At 32.4% G+C, this 23729-nt stretch overlaps 1 protein-coding gene across 3 annotated transcripts in view; it reads right to left on the reverse strand.

The window, feature by feature from the left end:
* The window catches only part of LOC111055228 (N-acetylneuraminate lyase B), a 50148-nt gene extending 33558 nt beyond the window's left edge, over positions 1-16590 (reverse strand). For 2 of the 3 annotated variants that reach the window (XM_039420375.1, XM_022342393.2), the window contains exons 1-5: positions 14397-16590; positions 11230-11285; positions 10203-10276; positions 6141-6286; positions 2082-2250 (exon numbers count right to left, since the gene is read on the reverse strand). In XM_039420375.1, the coding sequence (XP_039276309.1) occupies positions 2082-2250; positions 6141-6286; positions 10203-10276; positions 11230-11285; positions 14397-14405 (454 nt within the window). In that variant the 5' untranslated portion in view covers positions 14406-16590. Of the gene's footprint in view, positions 1-2081; positions 2251-6140; positions 6287-10202; positions 10277-11229; positions 11286-13644; positions 14046-14396 lie in introns of those variants that run through there. The other variant, XM_022342396.2, reaches the window with a different exon arrangement.
* Between the last annotated feature and the right edge of the window lie 7139 nt (positions 16591-23729).

Genomic DNA, 23729 nt, shown 5'->3' on the forward strand with positions numbered 1-23729 from the left:
AAATTCTAATTGATATATAATTATTATTTAACGAAAATCCTAAATAAATGCTGCAAATCACCCCAAAGACTTCTGCTACTGCAGACATTGACAACAGGGTTAACAGCTAGATGGAAATTCGATGAGAACTACTATCCAAAAATTAGTTGCCAGCCCGGGAATCGAACCCGGTACCTCCCAATTGCTAGTCAGGAATGCTTACCCTTACACCAAACTGACAATCTCTGGATAACAGCGCTCATTTTATACGAAGCCATAGCGGCAACCAATTACAGATGGAATTAAATAGAGAACGCATTTATTCAAATGCTAATTGATATATAATTATTATTTAACAAGAATTCTAAATAAATGCTGCAATTCACCCCGAAGACTTCTGCTACTGCAGATATTGACAACAGGGTTAACAGCTAGATGGAAATTCGATGAGAACTACTATCCAATAGTTGCCAGCCCGGGAATCGGACCCGGTACCTCCCAATTGCTTCGTATAAAATGTTGGCTTGTTTAAATATTGGCTTCGTATAAAATGAGCGCTGTTATCCAGAGATTGTCAGTTTGGTGTAGGGGTAAGCATTCCTGACTAGCAATTGGGAGGTACCGGTTTCGATTCCCGGGCTGGCAACTAATTTTTGGATAGTAGTTCTCATCGAATTTCCATCTAGCTGTTAACCCTGTTGTCAATGTCTGCAGTAGCAGAAGTCTTCGGTGTGATTTGCAGCATTTATTTAGGATTCTCGTTAAATAATAATTATAAATTTCATTTTTGTTTTTCATTTATACATACAAGCATAATTTCCTATACTCTGAACTTTTATACGACATTCGATTATGTTCTCATGTAAATAAATATGAGTTTCGGTTATATATGGAAAATACGGTAATGTAAGCAAAATGTTTATTATATTCTAGTATTATCGTGCGACTCACTGCCAAAACTCAAGGCTCTCTTCTTTTGGAAGGAAATCCAATTTACTGTACAGTTTTGTATGATGTATCAATTTATAAAATTAATGTTCTATTAATGATGTTTGTGACTAATATTTTATTTTGCAAATAAATTTCAATTTCATTTCAAGAAAAATCTGAAAGCTTTACTTGTTGAGATACCTTCATAAGAAAATTTCAAGTTATTAAGATTTATAAGAAGCTCTGCTTTCTGTGATAAATTCTAGTTCATTTAGGTAGGCCCTAATTATTTCTATTGGTCGTTTCCACACTCATATGATTTCGATTTTGACATCAAGTCTCTACTTTGATGAATAATATACCGGAAACATAATATTTAATATATAATTATATATATATTTAATATTTAACATAATATTTAGTATATATTTATAATATATAATATTATATATTATTGACAAATAGAATATAATTTATTATTTTAAACAAGAATGAACAGTTAATATTACATCAGATATCCTCTATAGAAGGCAGTGGCAAGGCAGAGAATCGGCAACTCTGTTTTCCAATCTTTATCCACTGCTGCCTTGCCACTGTCTTCTATAGAGGTTACTGATATCTGATGTAATATTAACTGTTCATTCTTGTTTAAAATAATCAATTAGAATAGATAAAATATTAGAATAGAATAAATTTCATCACACTTGCTCAAAATACAATATGTATTTTATTAATATACATATATTCACATACATATATTTACTATATATATATATATATATATATATATATATATATATTATAAAGCAATAAAAAGACTAGCATAATTATGACCTATGTTTAAAAATAAACACTTATCATAACGTGGGCCTCACTATAATAGAGATAGCATCTCATTTATGTTGAAAATTTCACTGTTAAACTCAAGTCGATAGTCCTAGCAGCTGTTTTTGGTGAAGATTGTAACGCTGGTGGTTTCTCATACTGTGCCGTTCTTACACTCTCACCCCAACCATACAGTAATAATAGACAGTAGTCAACAGTAATCGGCTTAAGTTAACGAAAATCGTCTAGAAATTTGGAACTCGAACAAACTATACCATGGAATATCTTCTTATGCTACTTTTTTCTCTAAGGTCACAGTACTCTCAAATATTTGAAAATATACTTACTGTAGACACTCGTGTAACATGGAATATGGTAATACAACAGTGGAGTATTAGGCGCTGCATTGCTAATGAATTTCAAATAGTTAGCAAGGTCAGTGCCATTACTCGGCTTATAAAATAGATCTGGTAGGCATAGTAAAGCTGAAACCCCTTGGCTTTCAGCATGCTTGGCCTAGAAAGGAAACAGGTTTGTTCAAATTACATTTTGAAAACATTCAATATACACTTTATATTCTCTATTGTAATCATACAACAACTGGTACTCTGTATGCCGACGATACAACCCTGATGTTTAATGATAAGAGCCTCAATGAACTTGAAATAAATGCCAACACTCTTACAAACCTCATTGTTCAATATTATAACGAGTCGTTTTTGTCAGTCAATCCAAATAAGAGTAAATATATGCAATTTGGTTTTAAAAATTATTTCTTTGAACCGGTCATTAATATTGGAGACTCAAAGGTAGAACATGTCAAAGAAGCAAATCTTCTAGGTCTGGTAATTGACAGAAGCCTTTCTTGGGATGCTCATATTGAAAAATTTGCCAGCCATATAAGTACTAATTTATCTGTCCTGCGAAACATCATACGCTATGTACCCCTAGACACGGGAAGAGACCTATATTTTGCATTGATTTATTCACACATTTCTCATGGCATTGAACTTTGGGGAGCTACAACTTTGCAGAACATAAATAAAATATTTATTTTGCAGAAAAGGGCAATAAGATACTTAGCAGGTTTAGGCTTTAACCACACTTGCCGAGATGCATTCAGAAATCTTTCAGTTCTCACAGTTCCTTGTATTTTCATTTATAAAGTGATTATGTTATTGGTAAAAAATATAAACAGCTTTACAACAAATTCAAATGTACACCATCATAATACCAGGCATAGAAATAATATCAGTGTTCAGTATCATAGACTTTCTCTTTATAAGAAAAAGCCCAGTTATATTGGTTTGAAATTATTGAATAGGCTGCCAACTCATTTAAATCCTAGGACGCATTCCTTTAAAACAGACTTATATAGGTTCTTAGTTGATAAGAGTTACTATAGTATTGACGAATTTTTAAATGGAATGTAGTGTGTTTCAATGTTACTTATGTATGCCAATGTAATTTTAATGTATGATTTACATAATAACTTGCCGTGTGAATTATCTTTTATAAAGCTTTTGACTGTAAATCTTCCTGACGTTATTCAACTGTATGAATATTTTCTGTATTATTGTTGAATAAAATGAATATTCTATTCTATTCAATAAATTTTCTCAAATTTGAAACCGAATCTCCTTTAAAAATTATTTTGATATGAAAATTAGACTGATATAATTAAAATGGACATGATAAGTTTACTATCTGATTTATAAATTTCAAACAAAATATTGTGAATAAAGTCAGGGACACACCAGTCATGCAGCCTTAGGATCCCACTCCGATCCGATCATGACAACAACGTCCTAGAATGGTGCATGTAACACAAGTGAACCATTGAATAAAAAAATAATAAATTAATACAAGTACACTTTTCAAACATTTCTACTCACATGTTTTAAAATTGATGTAATTTTACTTCCCTTGCCCTACTACCATAGGTAAGGAAAGTATTGCTTTCCGAAAATAATTAAGGTACCCCAATTTCTAAATTTCTATACGTTTCAAGGTCTCCTGAGTCCTAAAAAGTGTGTTTTTTTGTGTGTGTGTATATGTGTGAGTGTGTGTGTTTGTGTGTGTATGTGTGTGTGTGTGTGAGTGAGTGAGTGTGTGTGTTTGTGTGAGTGTGTGTGTATACGATATCTCATCTCCCAATTAACGGAATGATTTGAAATTTGGAACTTAAGGTCCTTACACTATAAGGATCCGACACGAACAATTTCGATCAAATGCAATTCAAGATGGCGGCTAAAATGGCGAAAATTTTGTCAAAAAAGTTTTTTCGCGATTTCTTCGAAAATGGCTCCAACGATTTTGATTAAAGTTATACCTAAAATAGTCATCGATAAGCTCTATCAACTGCCACAAGTCCCATATCTGTAAAAATTTCAGGAGCTCCGCCCCATCTATGCAAAGTTTGATTTTAGATTCTCAATTATCAGGCTTCAGATACAATTTAAACAAAAAATTTCGAGTGGCAAAGATTGAGCATGAGAATCTCTACAATTAATGTTCAGTAACGTTTTCACCTAAAATTAAAAATAAGCTCGAAATTCGAGAAATTGTGATTATCCAATTGCAAACTGTTGATTCTATTAAATCATTCACTATGAAGAGATAACAGATCTCGTGTGTATCCAGCGTTATTGTCCTGTCACCAGCTGGCTCAAATCTCAGAATAGTAGACTTGAGATGCGCGTGACCACTAGCGTCAGATGATCAATTTTCATAACGGCAAGGAAAGTTGTGTGAGTGCGCCACACCAGATTTTTAAGTGTTAAAATGAAAATGACATTAATATTGAAACATATTGAGAGTAAAATATTTAAAAGCGGTACTTAGATGATCCGTTCTATTTTTTATTTCTTGATTTTTGCAAAAAAATTGCCAAAAATTAAAATTGCTCAAACTCTCAGGAATAATAGTACTTGACGAGAGAAACAATAATATGTCATCACATTGTCGAAATTCACTCCTATTCTAAAGTTATACTGTAAGCAGTTGAAGATGAGTGATTTTTCTGATCTTAGAGTTGAGGAAAGATTTTATGTTACAGGTGAATAACTCACTCTGTATTGTAGCGAAATGTCTCATTTATTATAGCACGACATTTTGTTAAGTCGACCTCTAACCATAGCCTGAATATCAGTCAAATCTGGGAGATTAGGTATCATTTTCCATAAAATCCATGAATGAAACATCATGGATTTTTGCAAAAATGCTCATGAATTAAAATTGCCCAAACTCTCTGGAATGATATAGTACTCGACGAGAGGAACAATAATATATGTCATCATATTGTCGAGGTTCATTCCTATTCTTGAGTTAAGTTACAAGCAGTTAAAAATGAGTTATTTTTCTGATCTGAGAGTTGTGGAAAGATTTTATGCTTCAGTGAATAACTCGCCCTGTATTGTAGCGAAAAGTCTCATATTATAGCACAACACTCGTTAGGTCAACCTCTATCCACAGTCCGAATATCAACCAAATCTGGGAGTTAAGCATTTTCCTTTAAATCCATAAATTATACAATATCTATGAGCTTTTGCGAAATCATCATGGATTTTTGCAAAAATTAAGTTTAGCCCTAACCAAAAAGGTAATGCCAGTCATATATTACGATTTTCCCACTACTACTCCTCTACACCACAGACATATAGGACATGACTAGGATGGGAACGCTGTATGACAAATTGACAAATATGTGGCTTTAGTATGGTCTGATAAAATTAACATAGAATTGATAAAAATTGACAGATTAAAATGACATAACAGACTAAGAACTTCTTGACATGTTTCGACTAGCCGCTTGCAGTTTTTAATAAAATTTCATAGACTGTTGTTAAATAAGCGTTATCAAATGCATGTTCGAAAGCGTTCTTCGATTATAATAACAATTTATTGAAAAAAATTCAACGATAAAAATGTATTATTACTTGTGTAAAACAATTTTTCCCTTTTCCTTTTTATTCCACTCCTTTCTAATAAATTTCCGCTATTTTCCCTTTTTTATTAATTCACTCTATCAAAATCTGATGTATATTTCTTATTTTATTTTTGTAATTTGTATTTGTTTTCTTTCATGTTATACTTAAAACCTTTGAAGTAATATTTATTTAGTTCTAAGTTTATTTATATTTACTCCATTTAAAAATGTGAGTGTTTTTTCACTTAAAAGTTTTATTAAATACGATACGTTACTAATAATAATAGTGAAAACAAAATGGATTACAAACAACTCATTTATCTTTTGTAACTCGTGTTTTCTGTAACTGGTCACCCGTCGATAAACCTTCGGGTTTGGCAGGACCCTCAATTTGTTTGTATTGTGGATGAAAATTTTTATTTGAAAAAAGCATGGCTTATTATAATAATACTATCATAGACTAAGCTAGTCTAACTACCAGTTCTATTGCTCCGTTCAACAAGATGCCTCCAATTTGTACCATGACAGCCAGCTTGCATCTCTTGGCCTCAACCATCCAAGCTTCCAACACTGACTTTCTCTCTGCAATCGACATTGTCAGACCTTCTCCAGCCGAGCCGTTCACTAAAACATACACAATTGGAACTGTATGAATTAAAAACATTTCAAGGTGAAATTCAAATTATTTTTTCAAATTATTCAAATATATTTGTCAAATTGAAAACAATACAATGAAGACTATGAATCATAAAAATAATAGGCCAGCAAGAAATACATAATAAGATTCCAATAACACATAAACTCTTTAATTAAAAATAACTTGTTTTCTATCTGACAAAGCCAGCAAAACCTTGGTTTGTGCGCTGGCATAGGTACATAGTAGTAAACTGATAGAGCTTGTAAGGGAAAATGTAAAACACTTTTTTGTTTACAAAAATGTTAGATAAATATTAGAGATCGAGTGAGCGAAGACGAAGAAGGGAAGAGAAAGAAGGATGAAAAGCGAAAGGAGAAAGAAAAATTGAAAAGCATATATAGGTACAGTAGTTTTCAATTACTACAAGATATTATTGAATTCACCCTGCAATTTTATCCAATTCTCTATTACTTGCAAAGTTGACTTTGAGATCCTGTTCATGAGAAAATTTTCAGGTATACAATTGATTAATTTATGGCATAGGATCAAATTGCCTCCTATACACAGTTAGGTCCGTTCGTGGTACAGGAAAAATGGTAGGCGAACGAAAACTGTACTTTTTTACATGAGCTGTGAACAGATTTCTATTTTTATTCAGATACACAATTAAATTCTTTACAAAAATTTGTCTAATTTTAAGTACTTTGAACTCGCTATATAATAGAGAGCGAGAGAGAGATCTTTGTTTGCCAAGTGCAGCCCTGATAACGTGTCTATGGATTACTACTTCTATCTGTCTGAAATGGGTCTTTAGAGCTCCCTCCCATACTCTTATCCCATATTGGAAGATGGCCTGAGCATAAGCAAAGTATACCATTCTCATCATTTCAATTTCGTTCGAAATAAAAACGATATTGCCAGTTCCACATAATTTCTTTGAGCCAAACTCAAGTTTCAATATGCACTAAGGCATCATCTTCAGTGTGGTCTTTTTTTCTAATCAAAAATGATGCCTTATCAGGCTAGGCACACACCAATAATTAGTCAAGAAAAGACAAGACATGATCAGACACAATACTTCACATAGTTGCTTATGAAGACATGTCTAATTGCAATGACTAATCAGTGTGTGTTGCGTCATAAGCAACTATGTGAAGTATTGTGTCTGATGATGTCTTGTTTTGTCTTGACTAACTGGTGTGTGCCTAGCCTTAGTGCATTGAAACTTAAGTTTCTTTTAAAATTCAAAATGAATTGTTTCAAATGTTTTGTGAGAAAATTGGACAAAATTTTATAAAGTGAAGAAAACATAACCTACTTTCTGGACTATTTTAATGAATCAAAATTCGGGGAGGAACAGTTTTGGGCTGCGCCTATTTGTTGTTCCTCCCCCAAATTATTTTTCATAATGATTTTGTATAAATAAAAATCGAGCCTCAAATTTTGACGTTCAATAACTTTTTTCTGTGTGCACCGAATTTGATGATTTTTTCTTAGTTGTGTTTGTTAGGTTCAGGAGCAGGTTTATGGCCTATCAAATTTATGATCCGACTTCAGGACTCTTTCCTAGAGTCCTTCAAAATTTTACATAATGTAATCCTCATGAGAGAAGATTTGTGAGCTTGCCACACTCAGAAATAAAAATCAGCTGTTATAATCATTGCGTCATCCAACAGCCGTCGGTAGATCTGTTTTCTATTTTCTTTCTACTGATTCACAACATTTTAATTCTAATAATAATGCCGCGGTGCGAACGACGTCCAAACTTGTTCGTAGAGCTCGAAATGCTGTAAATTCAGAATTTGCACGGAAAATTCAGGAAGCAAGACCGGAGGGACGTCGAGGCAGGGGACGACCACGGATGGAATGGAGCGAGTATGTGGCGAGTATCGCGGCTGGAAAGGGAAAGACAATGACGGACGTTAGGAGGATGGCCCAGGATAGAGTGCAATATAAGAAATGGCTGGAGGCACCCGACGCTTAGCGGCATAAGGGGAAGGAAAAGAAGAAGAAGAAGAAGAAATTCAGCAGCAAGGAGATATACCATTCAATTTCCCAGCAAGCTGCATTCAACTATATCTAAAAATACAAACTGCTGCACAACTAACTAAGCAGATAGGAAGTCCATATTGAGATATGAATGTAAATACTGATTGTTGGATGATTTTCATAAAAATATAGTTCGTCAAAGTGCTGATCTTGAGAAGATTGTCTTATCACACCGTTCCACGCAATGCCCGATTCAGTTTGTGTGACGAGTTTTTCCATTCCAACCAATAAGCAAGAAGCACCTGGATGCAAAATGCCGCATCCAGCTAAAGTTTGCCATGAGATATATTAACTATTTGGCGGTACGAAGTTCGCCGGGCCAGCTAGTTGAATCAATAAAAGAGGAGACACATGAAGACTTATGAGTCATATTTACAATCAATATCTGTAAGAATATCAATTCTGTTAAATTTGCTATGGAGTGGTTCAAGGACAGATAATAAAATTTCTAGATTTAACGATTAGTGAAAAAGATTTAAAAAAATTTTAGCTTGTTCACAAAACCCCCCAGATTCTCAAATTCCTTAAGATTCTAATCATCGTTGGCAGTAGAAAATTACAAACATTCTATAAAAGATGAGGGATTTCAGAGACCTGATGTCAGAAACTGAGGGTCAGAGTCCACAAATAATTCATTACTTAATTATTATTTAACGAAAATCCTAAATAAATGCTGCAAATTACCCCGAAGACTTCTGCTACTGCAGACATTGACAACAGGGTTAACAGCTAGATGGAAATTCGATGAGAACTACTATCCAAAAATTAGTTGCCAGCCCGGGAATCGAACCCGGTATGAATAGTAATTCATTACTATTGTATTTTTATAACTTTAAAGTGAAAAACACTCACACATTCTTTTGGTGTGGCAAAAATTGGTGTGTCACATTCTTTTGCCACACCAAAAGAACCAATGTGAGTGTTTATTCACTAAAGTTATAAAAATACAATGGTAATAATATTACCATTGTATTTGTAGTGAAAACAAGATGGATAACCGACAACGAATAATTCTTTTCTAATAACCGTTTATCAGACACTCAGTCTTACCTTTTATGAGTAGTAGGTATACCTATGAATGAAACGTAGGCTTGTAAAAGGAATATAGGAGTAAACTCAAGACTGGAGTAGCATCTCCAAAATTTTTAAACTTCCACAATTGGCTTGCCAGGTCTAGATGAAGCTCCATACAAAATTAGAATTAAGTATAATATGGTATGTGGTAATATGGTATTTAAATGATGATATTATATTATGTTATAATGATGTCATAGATATTATATATGATGCTGATTAGTTGGATGTGATACAACTACCTCCGCTAAATATCTTATTTACGTATCGTCTTACTTAGCCTCTATTCATTAATAGAGTTATTTGTAGTATAATTCAAGTAAAGTGAAACAGAAAGAAGTGGTTTAACAGAAAATCTTCTTCCTTTTCCTTTCATTTTTCCTTTGTCCTGGTACCTCAGAAGAAGGGAGTTTATTACAGAAAATATAACAAACAAAAATGAAAAATAGGCTACACTTATAAAAAGAAATCTTACAAACAAAAAATGAAGAATAATAAACAAAGCAATTTCCTTTTCAGTTGAAAATTTCAACAAAATGATATACCAGACGGAATATAAATTCTCCAAAACCTTCTAAGAAAGTTTAAATAATAATATCGAGTGACCTGGCTGGCTCAGGTCTGGTGTCAGAGTTTTCAGGTCGCAACTGATCAATTTCAGGGCCTCTGACATTACATAACGACTGCTGAAGATCTTCTTATAACTAGTCAATAATAACTAGTAAGCCTATTTACATAACTTGTTGATTGAAAATGAGTAGTTTGTTTAAGTATTCTCACCTAGAACTCCTTTAATGCCAGATGAAACCATATAGTCCGCATACTTGGGAATCATTTCATAATTTACAAGAGAGCTGCAAGAAAACAATTATTGGCATATTAAGAGGAATTCTATTAAATCAGGGCCACTTATTTTTATTTATAAAATAAAATTATAGTAGGCCTACTCTTTTGAATTCTCAATCTATTATTTTATTAATTTCAAAAGGGTACATATAATTCAATTTTATAAATAATAGGAATTATTAGCAACTGATAGGAATGTTCACTTCAAAACTTCTGACTTTGCCCTATGCCTAATGACCTCACAATGACGACTTTTAGGCCCGCCGCAAAGTAGACCCACGCTAATTCACGAAAAGCAACCCACGCCGTGGGATGTTTTGTAAACCATTGCTATAGAATTTATTCATAATCAATCAGCTGACAAGTGGAGATTATTATATTATTGCATGTATTACACAGATGTCTGGGGAAGCCTAGCAATGGTTTACAAAGCATCCCACGGCGTGGGTTGCTTTTCGTTGATTAGCGTGGGTCTACTTTGCGGCGGGTCTTAGTTTTAATTCCTAGTGACACAAAAAATTTACTTTGTAATTTGTTAAATTTGCATCAAGCGAATTTCTAGTCTATATGTAGACCTTTGAATTTTGGGGTAATGTATGTTAACGTTCGTTTCACTAATAAAATCGATAAGGAGCAGTTTCTATTCTATTGGCTCAAATTTGTTGAAATTAATTTCACATCCAATAAATTTTCTCGAAGAAAAATTTGTGATCTTAACGGTGCAGGTTAGAGTTGGTTTTATAATGACTGATTTCAAAATGTATTCAGATCAATTTAATTCATGTGTACTATACCGTATAGCCTACCGAGGGATAATACACATTTTCCTAATTGATTACGGTATGAATTTTGTGACATTGAAATAAATTTTCAGTTGACATCATTATTTCTTTCTGTATCTTGCTCACCGTCCTAGGTTGCTTTATTATAGAAGAGATATCAAAATTGTCTAACACCTTACCTGTCTCTGAAGAAAGGTGTGAATACTGGAGCCATACATCCTTTGTAATCGAATTTCTGGAATCGATCAGAAAAGTTATAGAGATGAGTTTGAAACGTATATAGAAACGTGCATACTGGTACGTAGTTGATGATTATTATCAGATAAACCTATAGAATTGTACCAGATTTCTATGGAAAAGGAAAAGCCTCTTGCATATAACTGCAAATATAAGCGTCTCCCAGATTTCAAATAATTGTTTTTGCTCAACCAATAATTCTGAGACTTGAATAAATTGCTATTCTACAAATATAGAAATATATATTGGAGCATCATTTTATTTTTTATCAAATAATAGTTTAATTGCATTACATACTAATAAATAGTAGCTTATCCTTGCATATCCTATACCAATAGTGAAGTAGCCTATTTCATGAAATAATAGCATGTAACGGTAGTAAGTTGGTTGTTCTTGTATAAAGCTGCGTTTTTCCAAAGTTATTAACAAAATGTTTATTTTTCCGACCTTATTGTTTCTATTAGATTAAACATAACTCATCATATACATGATGTGCATATGTGTTTGTCAAGCTCCGTTTAATCTAATAGAATCTTTAAGGACAAAAGAATAAAAATTTTGTTAATAACTTTGGTTTAAACGCAGCTTAACAGTAGAGAATTTAATAGGGTATTGGGTTTTCATGCTTTCTACAATAATAATCGTCCTTATACTTTGAGCTTCAACAGATTAAATTACAGCATGGAGAGTAATAGTCACTCTCACCCTAGAAAATATACAATTCTATTTGCTAGTTTTCATTTGCAATTATTTCTAAATGTAGGCAAAAAAGTATATATATATATACGGTACAGTACATAAAGACCCTTTAGTACAAAAACCATAAATAAAAATAAGTAAATATATATACGGTACAGTACATAAAGACCCTTTAGTCACTCTCACCCTAGAAAATATACAATTCTATTTGCTAGTTTTCATTTGCAATTATTTCTAAATGTAGTGCAAAAAAGTATATATATATATATATATATATATATATATATATATATATATATATACCGTACAGTACATAAAGACCCTTTAGTACAAAAACCATAAATAAAAATAAGATAATATTTTTATTCATAAATTAAAATAGTTTATTTTAAAATCTCATTTTTTCATTTAAAAATTCTATAAGATAAATTCTAAAGCCGCGTTTGCACCAAAGTTATTGATCGAGCGAAGTGAGGTCTAAGATTCAAGTCGACGGTTTGGCATTTCTCTTACTGTAATGTTTAAATGTTTATATGTTTGTATGTTGCGCATTTACGGCGAAACGCGGTAATAGATTTCCATGAAATTTGACAGGTATGTTCCTTTTTTAATTGCGCGTCGACGTATATACAAGGTTTTTGGAAATTTTGCATTTCAAGGATAATATAAAAGGAAAAAGGAACCTACTTCATATGCCAATATTAAACTAAAAATCAGACTATAGAATTATTCATCATAAATCAGCTGACAAGTGATTACACAGATGTGTGGAGAAGCCAGTCTATTGCTGTATTTGTATAAGGTCTATAATTTCAATGAAAGACATTAAAGAGGTATGCATCTTTAAGCTGGGTTACACCAAAGTTATTAACAAGATGGTTATAACTTAATCCTTATAGATTCTATTAGATTGAACGGAAGTTGACAAGCACATATGTTCATCATGTGTATGATAAGTTATGTTCAATCTAATATAATCTAAAAGGATTGAGTTATTAACATTTTTTTAATAAACTTGGTCTAATCGCAGCTTTAAGGTCTTTGGTTTGCAGTCATGGTATTATTATGCGTTCCCATCAATATCAATATTCTCACATTCGAAAAAACTAATTTAATAGGTGAATAAAAATAAACAAATAAACTGAATAATGCTGGAGAAATTATAATATTTTTTATTCTAAAAAATTAATTTTCATCAGATAGAAAGATCATCACGGAACTGGATGAATTATATCATGGAATACAAATTCAAACGTGAACTGAGTTTGTTAACATTTAAAACAGTTGACATCAGGTACTTGTGGATGAGAATACTGCGTGAGGTCTACTTTTCACAGAACTACTAGTAGCTTTGGTGTAAACGCAGCTTAAGAGCTGGTTCTAATGAATGTCGGTAAGAACTTAATTAGCTAGGTACTCAATTATTATAATTGGAATATAAATATATTGACCTACTTCCCACTAAAAAATTCGAAATATAAAATTAAAACAGTTACTGTGGTCATCATAAAGATGATTACGTCATCTGTTATTTCTCTGCATTAATTTTATTTCTAAACAAATCCAACTCTTTGAATCGGAGGTTAGAAACATCTGTAGCAACATATACAAATTAATATTACACTAAAAAACGGTCATAAGAGTGAAAAAGGACTCACCATATCTATTACTAAATAGAGTTACTTGAAAAAATTGTGTTGAAAACAATGTCTGAGCAAAAGGCTCGTCTAAAGCCTTCAACAGACTGAAGAGAGAGAATATTAGGACTCTGTCTCAAAGACAAATAATAGTGCAGTAATGAATAACATCACATTACAGTTTACAGTCTTCAATAGAGTGAAAGACAAGCAGCAAAAATTAGCAGATGAGATGACAATAGGGTACGGTATATTAGTCAGTTTTTCAAAAGGTTGTATTCATCTGGTTACAAAAAGTGTCAATAAATCAAACTCTATAGTGTACTGGTAACTTACATCCAGTAGATAAGCATTTTATTTGAATAACATTATTTAATAATAATTCAGATTGAAGGGTTTATATAAAAAAATAGTATAGAAAGAAAAATGAGTTATTTTTCATCAACAATTTGAGTTAACCTTTATACTCTGTTGAAACTTGAGCCTATACACAAAAAATATCATTTTATAGAAAACGGTGAATTGTTAAATTCTATTAAGCTGCATTTACACCAAAGTTAATAACTTAATCCTTACCGTATAGATTCTATTAGATTGAACATATCTCATCATACACATGATGAACATAATTATGTGTTTGTCAAGTTTCGTTCAATCTAATAGAATCTATAAGGTAAGGATTAAGTTATTAACATTTTTTTTATAACTTTGGTGTAAACCCAGATTTAGAATGACGAAATTTCAAAGCAATATGAACAGTGAATAAAACATACTTTAACCATGATTGAAGAGTTGCCGGATTCCTTCAGAAACAAACCACCGTCTGAAATGAACTGAATTCAATATTTACTGAAACTTAATCTGCAAAATTCATAGTTATCTTATCTATATGATGTAACCAAGTTTGTTCTCTAGCTTTAAATTCGTTTGTTGTCAATGTCTTCAAGCAGGTCTCTAAACGCAAACAGCGGTCTTGAGCTACGTTGACACCAGAGTTGTAAACTGACGAGATTTCGAGAAATTTGTTGCGAATTCTTTAAAAAAAGCAACATTTAATTTGTTTTCTACAGAGAAAGTTTACAATTTTTTTGAAGAAAAACATTTTGTTAACAACAACTCTGGTGTAAACGTGGCTCTACGAATCAACAAAATAGATTAAATTTTGTTGAATAGATTGCTTGGGTTACAAAAAAAGTGAGAGACGTTTTCTAAACATACAAGAATGTAAATTTAATCAGTTCTCAAGTACAATCATAGAGGATAAATTCTATTACAATCAGAACTATTATTTATAAATATTCATTATGCTTAATTAACTAAAATTATGATAGGGATATTTTTGAGAGAATAAATTAAACGAATTGGAGCTGATAATAATATGATATTGTGAATATTTCTATTCATAAAAAGATAATAATATAGAATGTAACAATACTTTTATCAGTAAATAATAACTGGTGGAAGCATATAATATTTTTAATAATATCTTATAAATTATACGATTATATGGCATTCTATTCATACCTAAACGGAACATATAGCTTCAGTATTTTCAACAACTAAAAAAAGAGGTAACAAAAATATCAATTGGTATGTTAATATACAGTAATTTATAGGATTTAGTGAGATTTGAATCCTCTCCAATTAAATCAATTTTCAAAGAATTTGAAATACATCTAGTCTCTAGCTCTCTTCTTTAACTAAATAATTGAAAATATAACTAAATAATATTGCTAATTTATTAGAAAGAATTTTCTTGTTATTCATAGATAGAACTTGACTATTTGAAATTAACTTATTGCATGTACAAAGTCTTTATAAGGAACTAAGGATTTGAACGGTTAAAATAATGAATTTCTTTCAACAATTTCTATAACGGATACAAACAGTTTTGAACATTATAAATAGGTATGTTTTTAATACTTCTTTCTTAAAAAATCCTTTTTCATCCCAATTCTTCACCACCTATACTAAATTTCCAAACAACAGTATTTATAATACTTTAAATTACCCATATACTAATAATACTCTAGAATATTACACACTGAATAATATCCATACATCGATCATATATATTATATATTAGGGCTAATCAATAACAGGACAGACACAATAAATATTATTTTCTACATTTCATGCAGTATAAATTTTCTTCTTTATATAATAAACTTATTAGAATCATTGAGATTATTAATAAAAGTATAATAAACGTGAACAAAATATAATAATAAATAATCCATCTTTCAAATAATAATAAATTTCTTTATTCATAAATAATATGCTTCAGTTGAAAAGTGGAGATAGATTAAAAAAAACTTTGATAAGATCAATTGCTTTAGCATTGGATGGATGCAGATAGGAAATTGGTTCCAAAATTATGGAATACCTATATCCGCAAAATAATACAAAACTGGGAGAATAATTAAATATTATTTTCTACATTTCATGTAGTATAAATTTTCCTACAGTATAGGCCCGGTTGTACAAAAGCCGTTTAAGTTTTAATCGTTATTAATTTAACGAGAACCAATCTGAGAAGGTATTTTTTTGGAAAGAAAGCTTCTCTGATTGGTTCTCGTTAAATTAATTATAAATTAAAATTTAACCGACTTTTGTGCAACCGGCACTTATTAGTGATATAATTCAACAAAATATGCATATCATGGATGACACAAATATAAATTTTATATAAATATATTATATAGTCTGATCTTACATTACTGTAGATCTCAAATAATAATCTGCTCTGATCAACTCTTTATTAACATAATATGTGCAACAGTGGCTGATGAACTAAAATTAATGGATTTTATTTTTCGAATATCACTCATACTATTTAGAGAAAAGCATGAGAAGCTCGCATTATAAAATTATATAAAGGGTTATTTTTAATGCGGAATTGAAGTGAGTATATTACCTACTCATAGACTTTATAGCAAACATAATATAAACAATAAATAAATAGGTTCAACAGATTTATCTTTAAACAGATTAATCATCCTAGAAAGTTCAAAACAATAGTACACAATTGGTTGATGAGCAAAGGAAGACAGAACATAGAAAACATTATTTCAAACAACAACTAACCACCTAATGACTTACTAAACACTAACTAATTAATAATACGCACAAAAAAAACAACAATACCTACTCTAGAACATGGTACGCCATAGTGGAGTAGGTCAATTTCCACACAGAAAAACTAACACCAGAAATGTGAGTCACATTTTTAAAGCATATATCTATTTAGAAGCCTATTGTAATAATTAATACACACCAGTTCGAACCAATATACCGAATTCAGGTATAAACTCAAACTTTCATAAAAAGCTTAACTGTAGGTCACTATAACCATAGAGAAACAATAGCGTAAGTAGATATCCCATGGTTTAGGGCATTTATGTCGCAACTTTTACTATTATCTCAAGCCGATAGTCCACGTAGTTCTTTCCCATGAAGCTGTGTGACGCTGGTAGTCTCTCATATTGTGCCGTTCAAACACTCTCACCCGGCCAAAACAGTAGAAATCTACAATAATCAACAATAACAGTAAAAGTTGCGACATAAATGCCCTATACCATGGGATATCTACTTATGCTATCGTTTCTCTATGCTATAACCTTATAAGTTACGTTCACTGTTGAAATTAGGATGAAAATACAGCAGTTCAAATCAGAATACCATATCAAATTCAGGTGAGTAAGCTTCATCTTTCAAAAAAACCTTTACAGTAGCTTACTGTAACGTTATAAGTTAGGTTCACTGTAGAAATCAGGAAAAAAATAATAGATTCATGAGAGTGAAACCACCATCTTTCATAAAAAAGAGGAATGTTCCAGATTGCAACATCTTGAAATGTTAACTACAGGATTGTGAATGGCAAATGCATCACATTTCAATACTTTCAATTATACAGTATTGAAATGTATTGTATTCAATATAAAGTATTGAGCAAACATAATTAATGTGAATTCAGTTTTAGATTATAGTGGTAGCTTCATGTTTTGATGGATATGGATAAATATTGCATAATTTTCCAAATGAAACTGAGAAGCCGGTAAATTTCTCGAGGAATATACAGGGTGGCACAGGTGGATCGGATGGTTTTAAAATTCTTTTTTTACTGTCAATTCTAAAGGTATTGAATTGAAACAGCTTGTAATATTACAATGGAAGTTAATTATCAGAAAATTAGTCAAGTTAGTTTTTTTTAATCCATCAAATGCCTTCCTTCTCGATTTACGCTTTCTTGGAGTCTGTCCTAAACGTTCCGCATTGCCAGCTCAAGCACATCACCAGGATAATGATCACCCACTGTAGATATAAAGCTGCGTACACATATACGCGCTTCCAACCCGCACCGAGCACGCTCCGCCCTCGTACCGCCCTCGTTCCTCCATCGAACCACAGTCGCTCCGCCCACGCACCCATCATGAACGTTACGGAAGATGTTAGATCTTCTCGCGTTCCCTGGTCGAACCACTGTTGCTCCCCGGTCGATCATCAATCGCTCTGCTGGAGTGACGTTCGGTTGCGGAGCAGAGCGAAAGTCTGTACGCACCTTTAGGTTTTAAAAAGACGGGACAACTGCACTCGCTAGGATATCAATGCAAGATATTATGTAACTCTCTGTTTGATTACATGTAATGGAGATTTGCATTGGTCCCCTCGCTCACCGGGCCTCACACGTTATGTGACTTTTTCTTATGAGGCTATTCAAAAGCAAGGGTCTACATGAACAAATCCCTCATCGAATCAACCGAAAAGTTAAAGACTTGAATCCAGAAAATATAACCAATACAGGTAAAGCAAATAGAGCTATAACTAAGTCTAATGTAGATGGTAATATTCTAAATCAGCAAAGCGGTAACTTTAAAACGGGAAATGATGAAAACAAACATTTCCAAGGTTATCAGTCAAACTATCAGAAAAGACCATATTATAACAATCGAGGTTACAATAATCACTATTATGGTGGAAATGGAAACAATAATCACCAAAGTAGTGATTAACATCGTTCAGAAGTTGAAAGAAGCAATTCACAACGAAATAACTAAATTCCAGGTGACGTGCTTGAAACGTTGAGGAGCGTCTCAGGCAAGGGTATGTTTGCATGAACAAACCTCGGACCATTCAGAAGTTGAAGGAAGCCGTTTACAACGAAATCACATCAATTCTTGGTGGTGTGCTGGAATGGGAAATGTGAAACGTTAAGGACTGACTCCAAAAATGCGTTACCGTACTCGTGAAGGAGGGAATTTGATAAATAAAAACAATATAAAACTTTTAGTACCATTTTTATCTAAAACACTTTAAAACATTTCAACGACTAGTTTCGACCTAATTTGGCCATTTTCCAAAATATTCGTTGAAATGTTTTAAATAAAAAGGGTACTACAATGTTTTTATATTGTTTTTATTAATTTGAATAAAGTAGCCCATATAAGTGAAGTGATTTTAGGGCATTTTATGTATGTAATTTTTGAAAACTAACAAGATTATGTTTATGATAATAGACTTCCATTGTAACTACAGTCCGGGTCCTGTTGCTTTGCCTATCGGTGGAGGGCCACTAGACTACAATACTATCCGTTCAAAAACATCGAGCATTTTTGAAAATGTATCTTTTCATCAGCAACAGATGCTCTTGTGTATCTTCTCAAAAGCAACGTGTTGCATCCGAAAAGATACTCTTTAATGCATCTTTCAATAAGCAACATATGCTCTTTTGTATCTTCTCAAAAGCAATGTGTTGCATCCGAAAAGATACACTAGAAAAGCTACTCTTTAATGCATCCTTCGATAAGCAACATATATGCTCTAGTGTATCTTCTCAAAAGCAACGTGTTGCATCCGAAAAGATACTCTTTAATGCATCTTTCAATAAGCAACACATGCTCTTTTGTATCTTCTCAAAAGCAATGTGTTGCATCCGAAAAGATACACTAGAAAAGCTACTCTTTAATGCATCCTTCGATAAGCAACATATATGCTCTAGTGTATCTTCTCAAAAGCAACGTGTTGCATCCGAAAAGATACTCTTTAATGCATCTTTCAATAAGCAACATATGCTCTTTCGTATCTTCTCAAAATCAATGTGCTGTATCCAAAAAGATACACTAGAAAAGCTACTCTTTAATGCATCTTTCGATAAGCAACATATATGCTCTAGTGTATCTTCTCAAAAGCAACGTGTTGCATCCGAAAATATAGATAAGAAATATTGCACCTTGCAATATATAAGATAAGAAAATATAGATAAGAAATATTGCACCATTGCAATCTTTCCCAAATGAAACTGGGAAGCCGATCAAAAATTATTTGAGGAGTTTAGATGAGAAATATTGCACATTGCAATAGATAAGATAAGAAAATATAGATAAGAAATATTGCACCTTGCAATATTTTGGAAGCTGGGAAGTGATTACACCTTATATTTCATCATCGGATTGCTCTACATAACTGTAGGCGAAGCGAGCACACTGTCTCTGCGGCCTGGGAGGCATAGGAGTCGATCCATTCTGATCCTCGCCAGCTGAAGGTGAACCTCGATTAGCTCTCGTTACATTCAGCTCCACTCTGAAAAATCAATTCAATTCATTAAAAAATGATTTTATTTAGAATAAATGAAATACAATCTTCTAGCAGACAACAATATAAAATGGCACCCTGGTATACAAAGAAAATTAAAATGGAATGAATCTAAAAATACCATATTGCTATAGTGAGGTCCATGTTATAATGACAGTGGAGAAAGATGGGAGAAGAACGCTGCCGATCCTCTGTCTTGTCAATGCCTTCTATAGACGGTAGCTCCATATTTATGGAGGTAGTAGCTGATACAGGTTTATTGATGTGCCTAATATGAACGGTTCATTCTCGTTATATTTTTGTTGTTGGTTATCCAACGTGTTTTCACTGGAATTATTACTAATGTATTCAAACTAGTACAGCCCAACAATATTCTCAATGACCAAATCAACTTTTCCTCCCACACCCAGTTCGACAAACTCATTTAAATCCTCCTCCATCAACCGCCAAAACACCCCTCCACCCCCACTCTTACCTCATAACCTTAAATACTTTAATTTCTTTTTGGCTTGAGAATGTGCAACACCAGCACGAAACGGTCGTCGCCACACCGAAGAATGTGAAGTTTTTTCACTTAACCTTCCGGCAGTCGCGCTGTTGTAAAAAGTACAACAGTATCAGTTTTTTGCTGCATAAAACTATCGAATGGGGTGGTGTCATAAGAAGTTATATAAGAATACATTAGTAATTATATTTTATTAAGCTAGAAAATATATTTTTCAATAATTTCATAATGCATTTTCATAATTAAGATGAAATACTTTGTTAATTAATTATCAATTCTACATTGTTAAGAGACGATCTGGCAGCAGAGCAAAGCGAGAAAGAGACTATCTGCACTATCTAGCACTATCAGCTTTGTTGAATGATAGACAAGGATAGCAATACCATTGCTAATCAAACACTGCCATTATAACGTGGACCTCACTATACCAATTAATGGAGAGCCGTATCTGTAATTTTACTATTGCAGAGTAAGAAAGTAAACAAGTTTCATTTATTTGTATTTATCTCACTGTTTCTGAATGTTTTATTGACATAGGGTAGTTGGAAAAAATCTCAAAGTGATCTCAATTTGCGGCTTACATCTTCGACCGTTCTCACACTTACCGGCTCCTAGACGACACGAATGAATGACAAAATCACTTGTCATAAACAATAATTCATCATGAATGATGAATTTTGAAATGTTAATAATTGAAGAGTATCCAAAAAAATTAGTTTCTATTAATAACTAGCTTACCCGGCGAACTTCGTACCGCCAAAAGTCAATGTATCTCATGTCACACTTGACTTTATTTGGTGAATCATGAAATTTATCTGACAATCGATAGTTTCATTTTATATCTCAATACGGACTTCCTATGTGCTTAAAACTACCGTTTTAATACCAGTAATAGTATATTTCACACCTAGGGCCGAAAATGAGACTTTTCCGGCTCGAAATCGATTTTCTAGTCCGAGGCCGTAGGCCGAGGACTAGAAAAGATTGAGAGCCGGAAAAACATTTTTGCCCATGGTGAGAACGTTATTTTTCGCCACATAGAAAAATAAACAATGTAAATATGAGAATAATTGTTTATTAGGCACTTCCGAAAGCAAAACAGGAAGGTCATAGCTCTAGCAAATCTGAGGTAATCTGAATATCAGGGAATTGTCAAAGTATTTTTATTTTTTATTCTGATTTGTCTAAATAACCTAAAAGATTATGTTCAATTATGTAAGAGGTTGAGTTTATACTTTTTATTCTTCCAAATGACAATAAGATGATCTTATTATAAATGTTTTGATTCTTGAATAAAAATGAACACAAATAATGAAAAGTTTTTTGATCAGCTGTTTTAGCACACTTGAAATTTGGCCAATCTGAATGTCAACGTCAACAATGCTTGTTGTCGTTGACTTCGGAAGTTTAGGTTAGAAGTTCTATCCTACTTTAAAAATCGAATTTGAATAGTTTATAATATATATCTTATCTATATTTTATTCATCCAAATAAAATGATATTATGTTATTGCAGAATACTTATTCAATTCTAGAAGCATAAACTGATTCCGTTTCATGAACCATTTTGTAAACACGTTCACATCAAATCAGAATCAGCTGACTTCAAGGTTATTTTACAGCCCTAGGGCCGTAAAACTTTTACCGGCCTGGTCAGAAAACAATCATTTTCGGCCTCCATATGACGCACGAAAACCAGCTCATTTCATCCAAGTGGGGCGAAAACAATTTTATCACAGAGTGACGTGTTTATTACAGCTGGTAAATTTAGATGCTAAATCATATTATCACAACATGATCATATTCCTGTTCTACGTTAGCCGCTCGGCCGACAATTTCGAAAACATAGGTCTGTAAAATAGATTAATATATAATTATTATTAGCCCCCCTATTGAAATTTCTGGTCAGAAACCATCCCCAATATTCACACAAAATATTCCCAAAGTTTCATGCCGTTCTGTCAAGTAGTTTTTGAGTCTATAGGGAACAAACAAACTAACACACAAACAGACATTCATTTTTATGTATATAGAAGAAGATAATTGATATGTTATCCAATGATGGTCGTTTTCACACTAACCGGTTCCTCGACGACACGACACGACAGGAAGCTCTCTGATTGGCTGAATCTCAATACGTCAAACTAATCAACCAACCGGAGAACTTCCTGTCGTGTCGTGTCGTCGAGAAATCGTTAAGTGAGAAAAAGGGTCAGAAATGTTTCAAATCTGGGTTTCTCAAGTCTAAGCAAGATAAGATAATCCATTTATTAAAGACATCACACAATAAACAGTTGAATATCGTCAGAGATCTTGATATTTGAAATACATAATCTATCATACTAGGCTATTATTTATTTCACTTCAGATACTGTTGTTTGTAAGATGTGATATCTATCCATAATCTATTTTGAGTATTTGTATGTCGTAATTGAATATTTTAACATTATTGTAATATTATCCATAATGAAAACACTAGGATGTTGTCAAAAATATCACAATATTTATTGTAAAAATTACAAACATGTTTCCACATCAATGGTGTCTGAGATGACATCATTATTGGTGTTGAGACATGTTTGTAATTTTACAATAAATACGTGATATTTTTGACAATAACCCACTGTTTTCATTATTTATTCATTTTTGACAAACATAAATCATTATAACAATAAAATAATGAAAGAAGACAGCAGGCATAGCCCAAAACTGTCTTCTCCTATGAACCTGACTCTCTATTAGCTGACTTGAATATTTATAACCATCTTTTTCAGGTTGCAAGTTGAAGACCACCTATAACCATTGATGGGATATTACCTACATTTAAAAAATTTGAAATAGCTTTAATCACAAAAATATATGAATTATTGATTGATGAATATTATGGATTGCGATTAGATGTCTTACATACATAAATATTTGAGAAAAAACACTTAAAGACCCGGTTGCACAAAAATCTTGTTAAATTTTAGACACGATTTGTGAATTTGCTTTGAGAAGCAATAAAAGAT

This window comes from Nilaparvata lugens, chromosome 2, assembly GCF_014356525.2.
Source record: "Nilaparvata lugens isolate BPH chromosome 2, ASM1435652v1, whole genome shotgun sequence".
Lineage (NCBI taxonomy): Eukaryota > Metazoa > Arthropoda > Insecta > Hemiptera > Delphacidae > Nilaparvata > Nilaparvata lugens.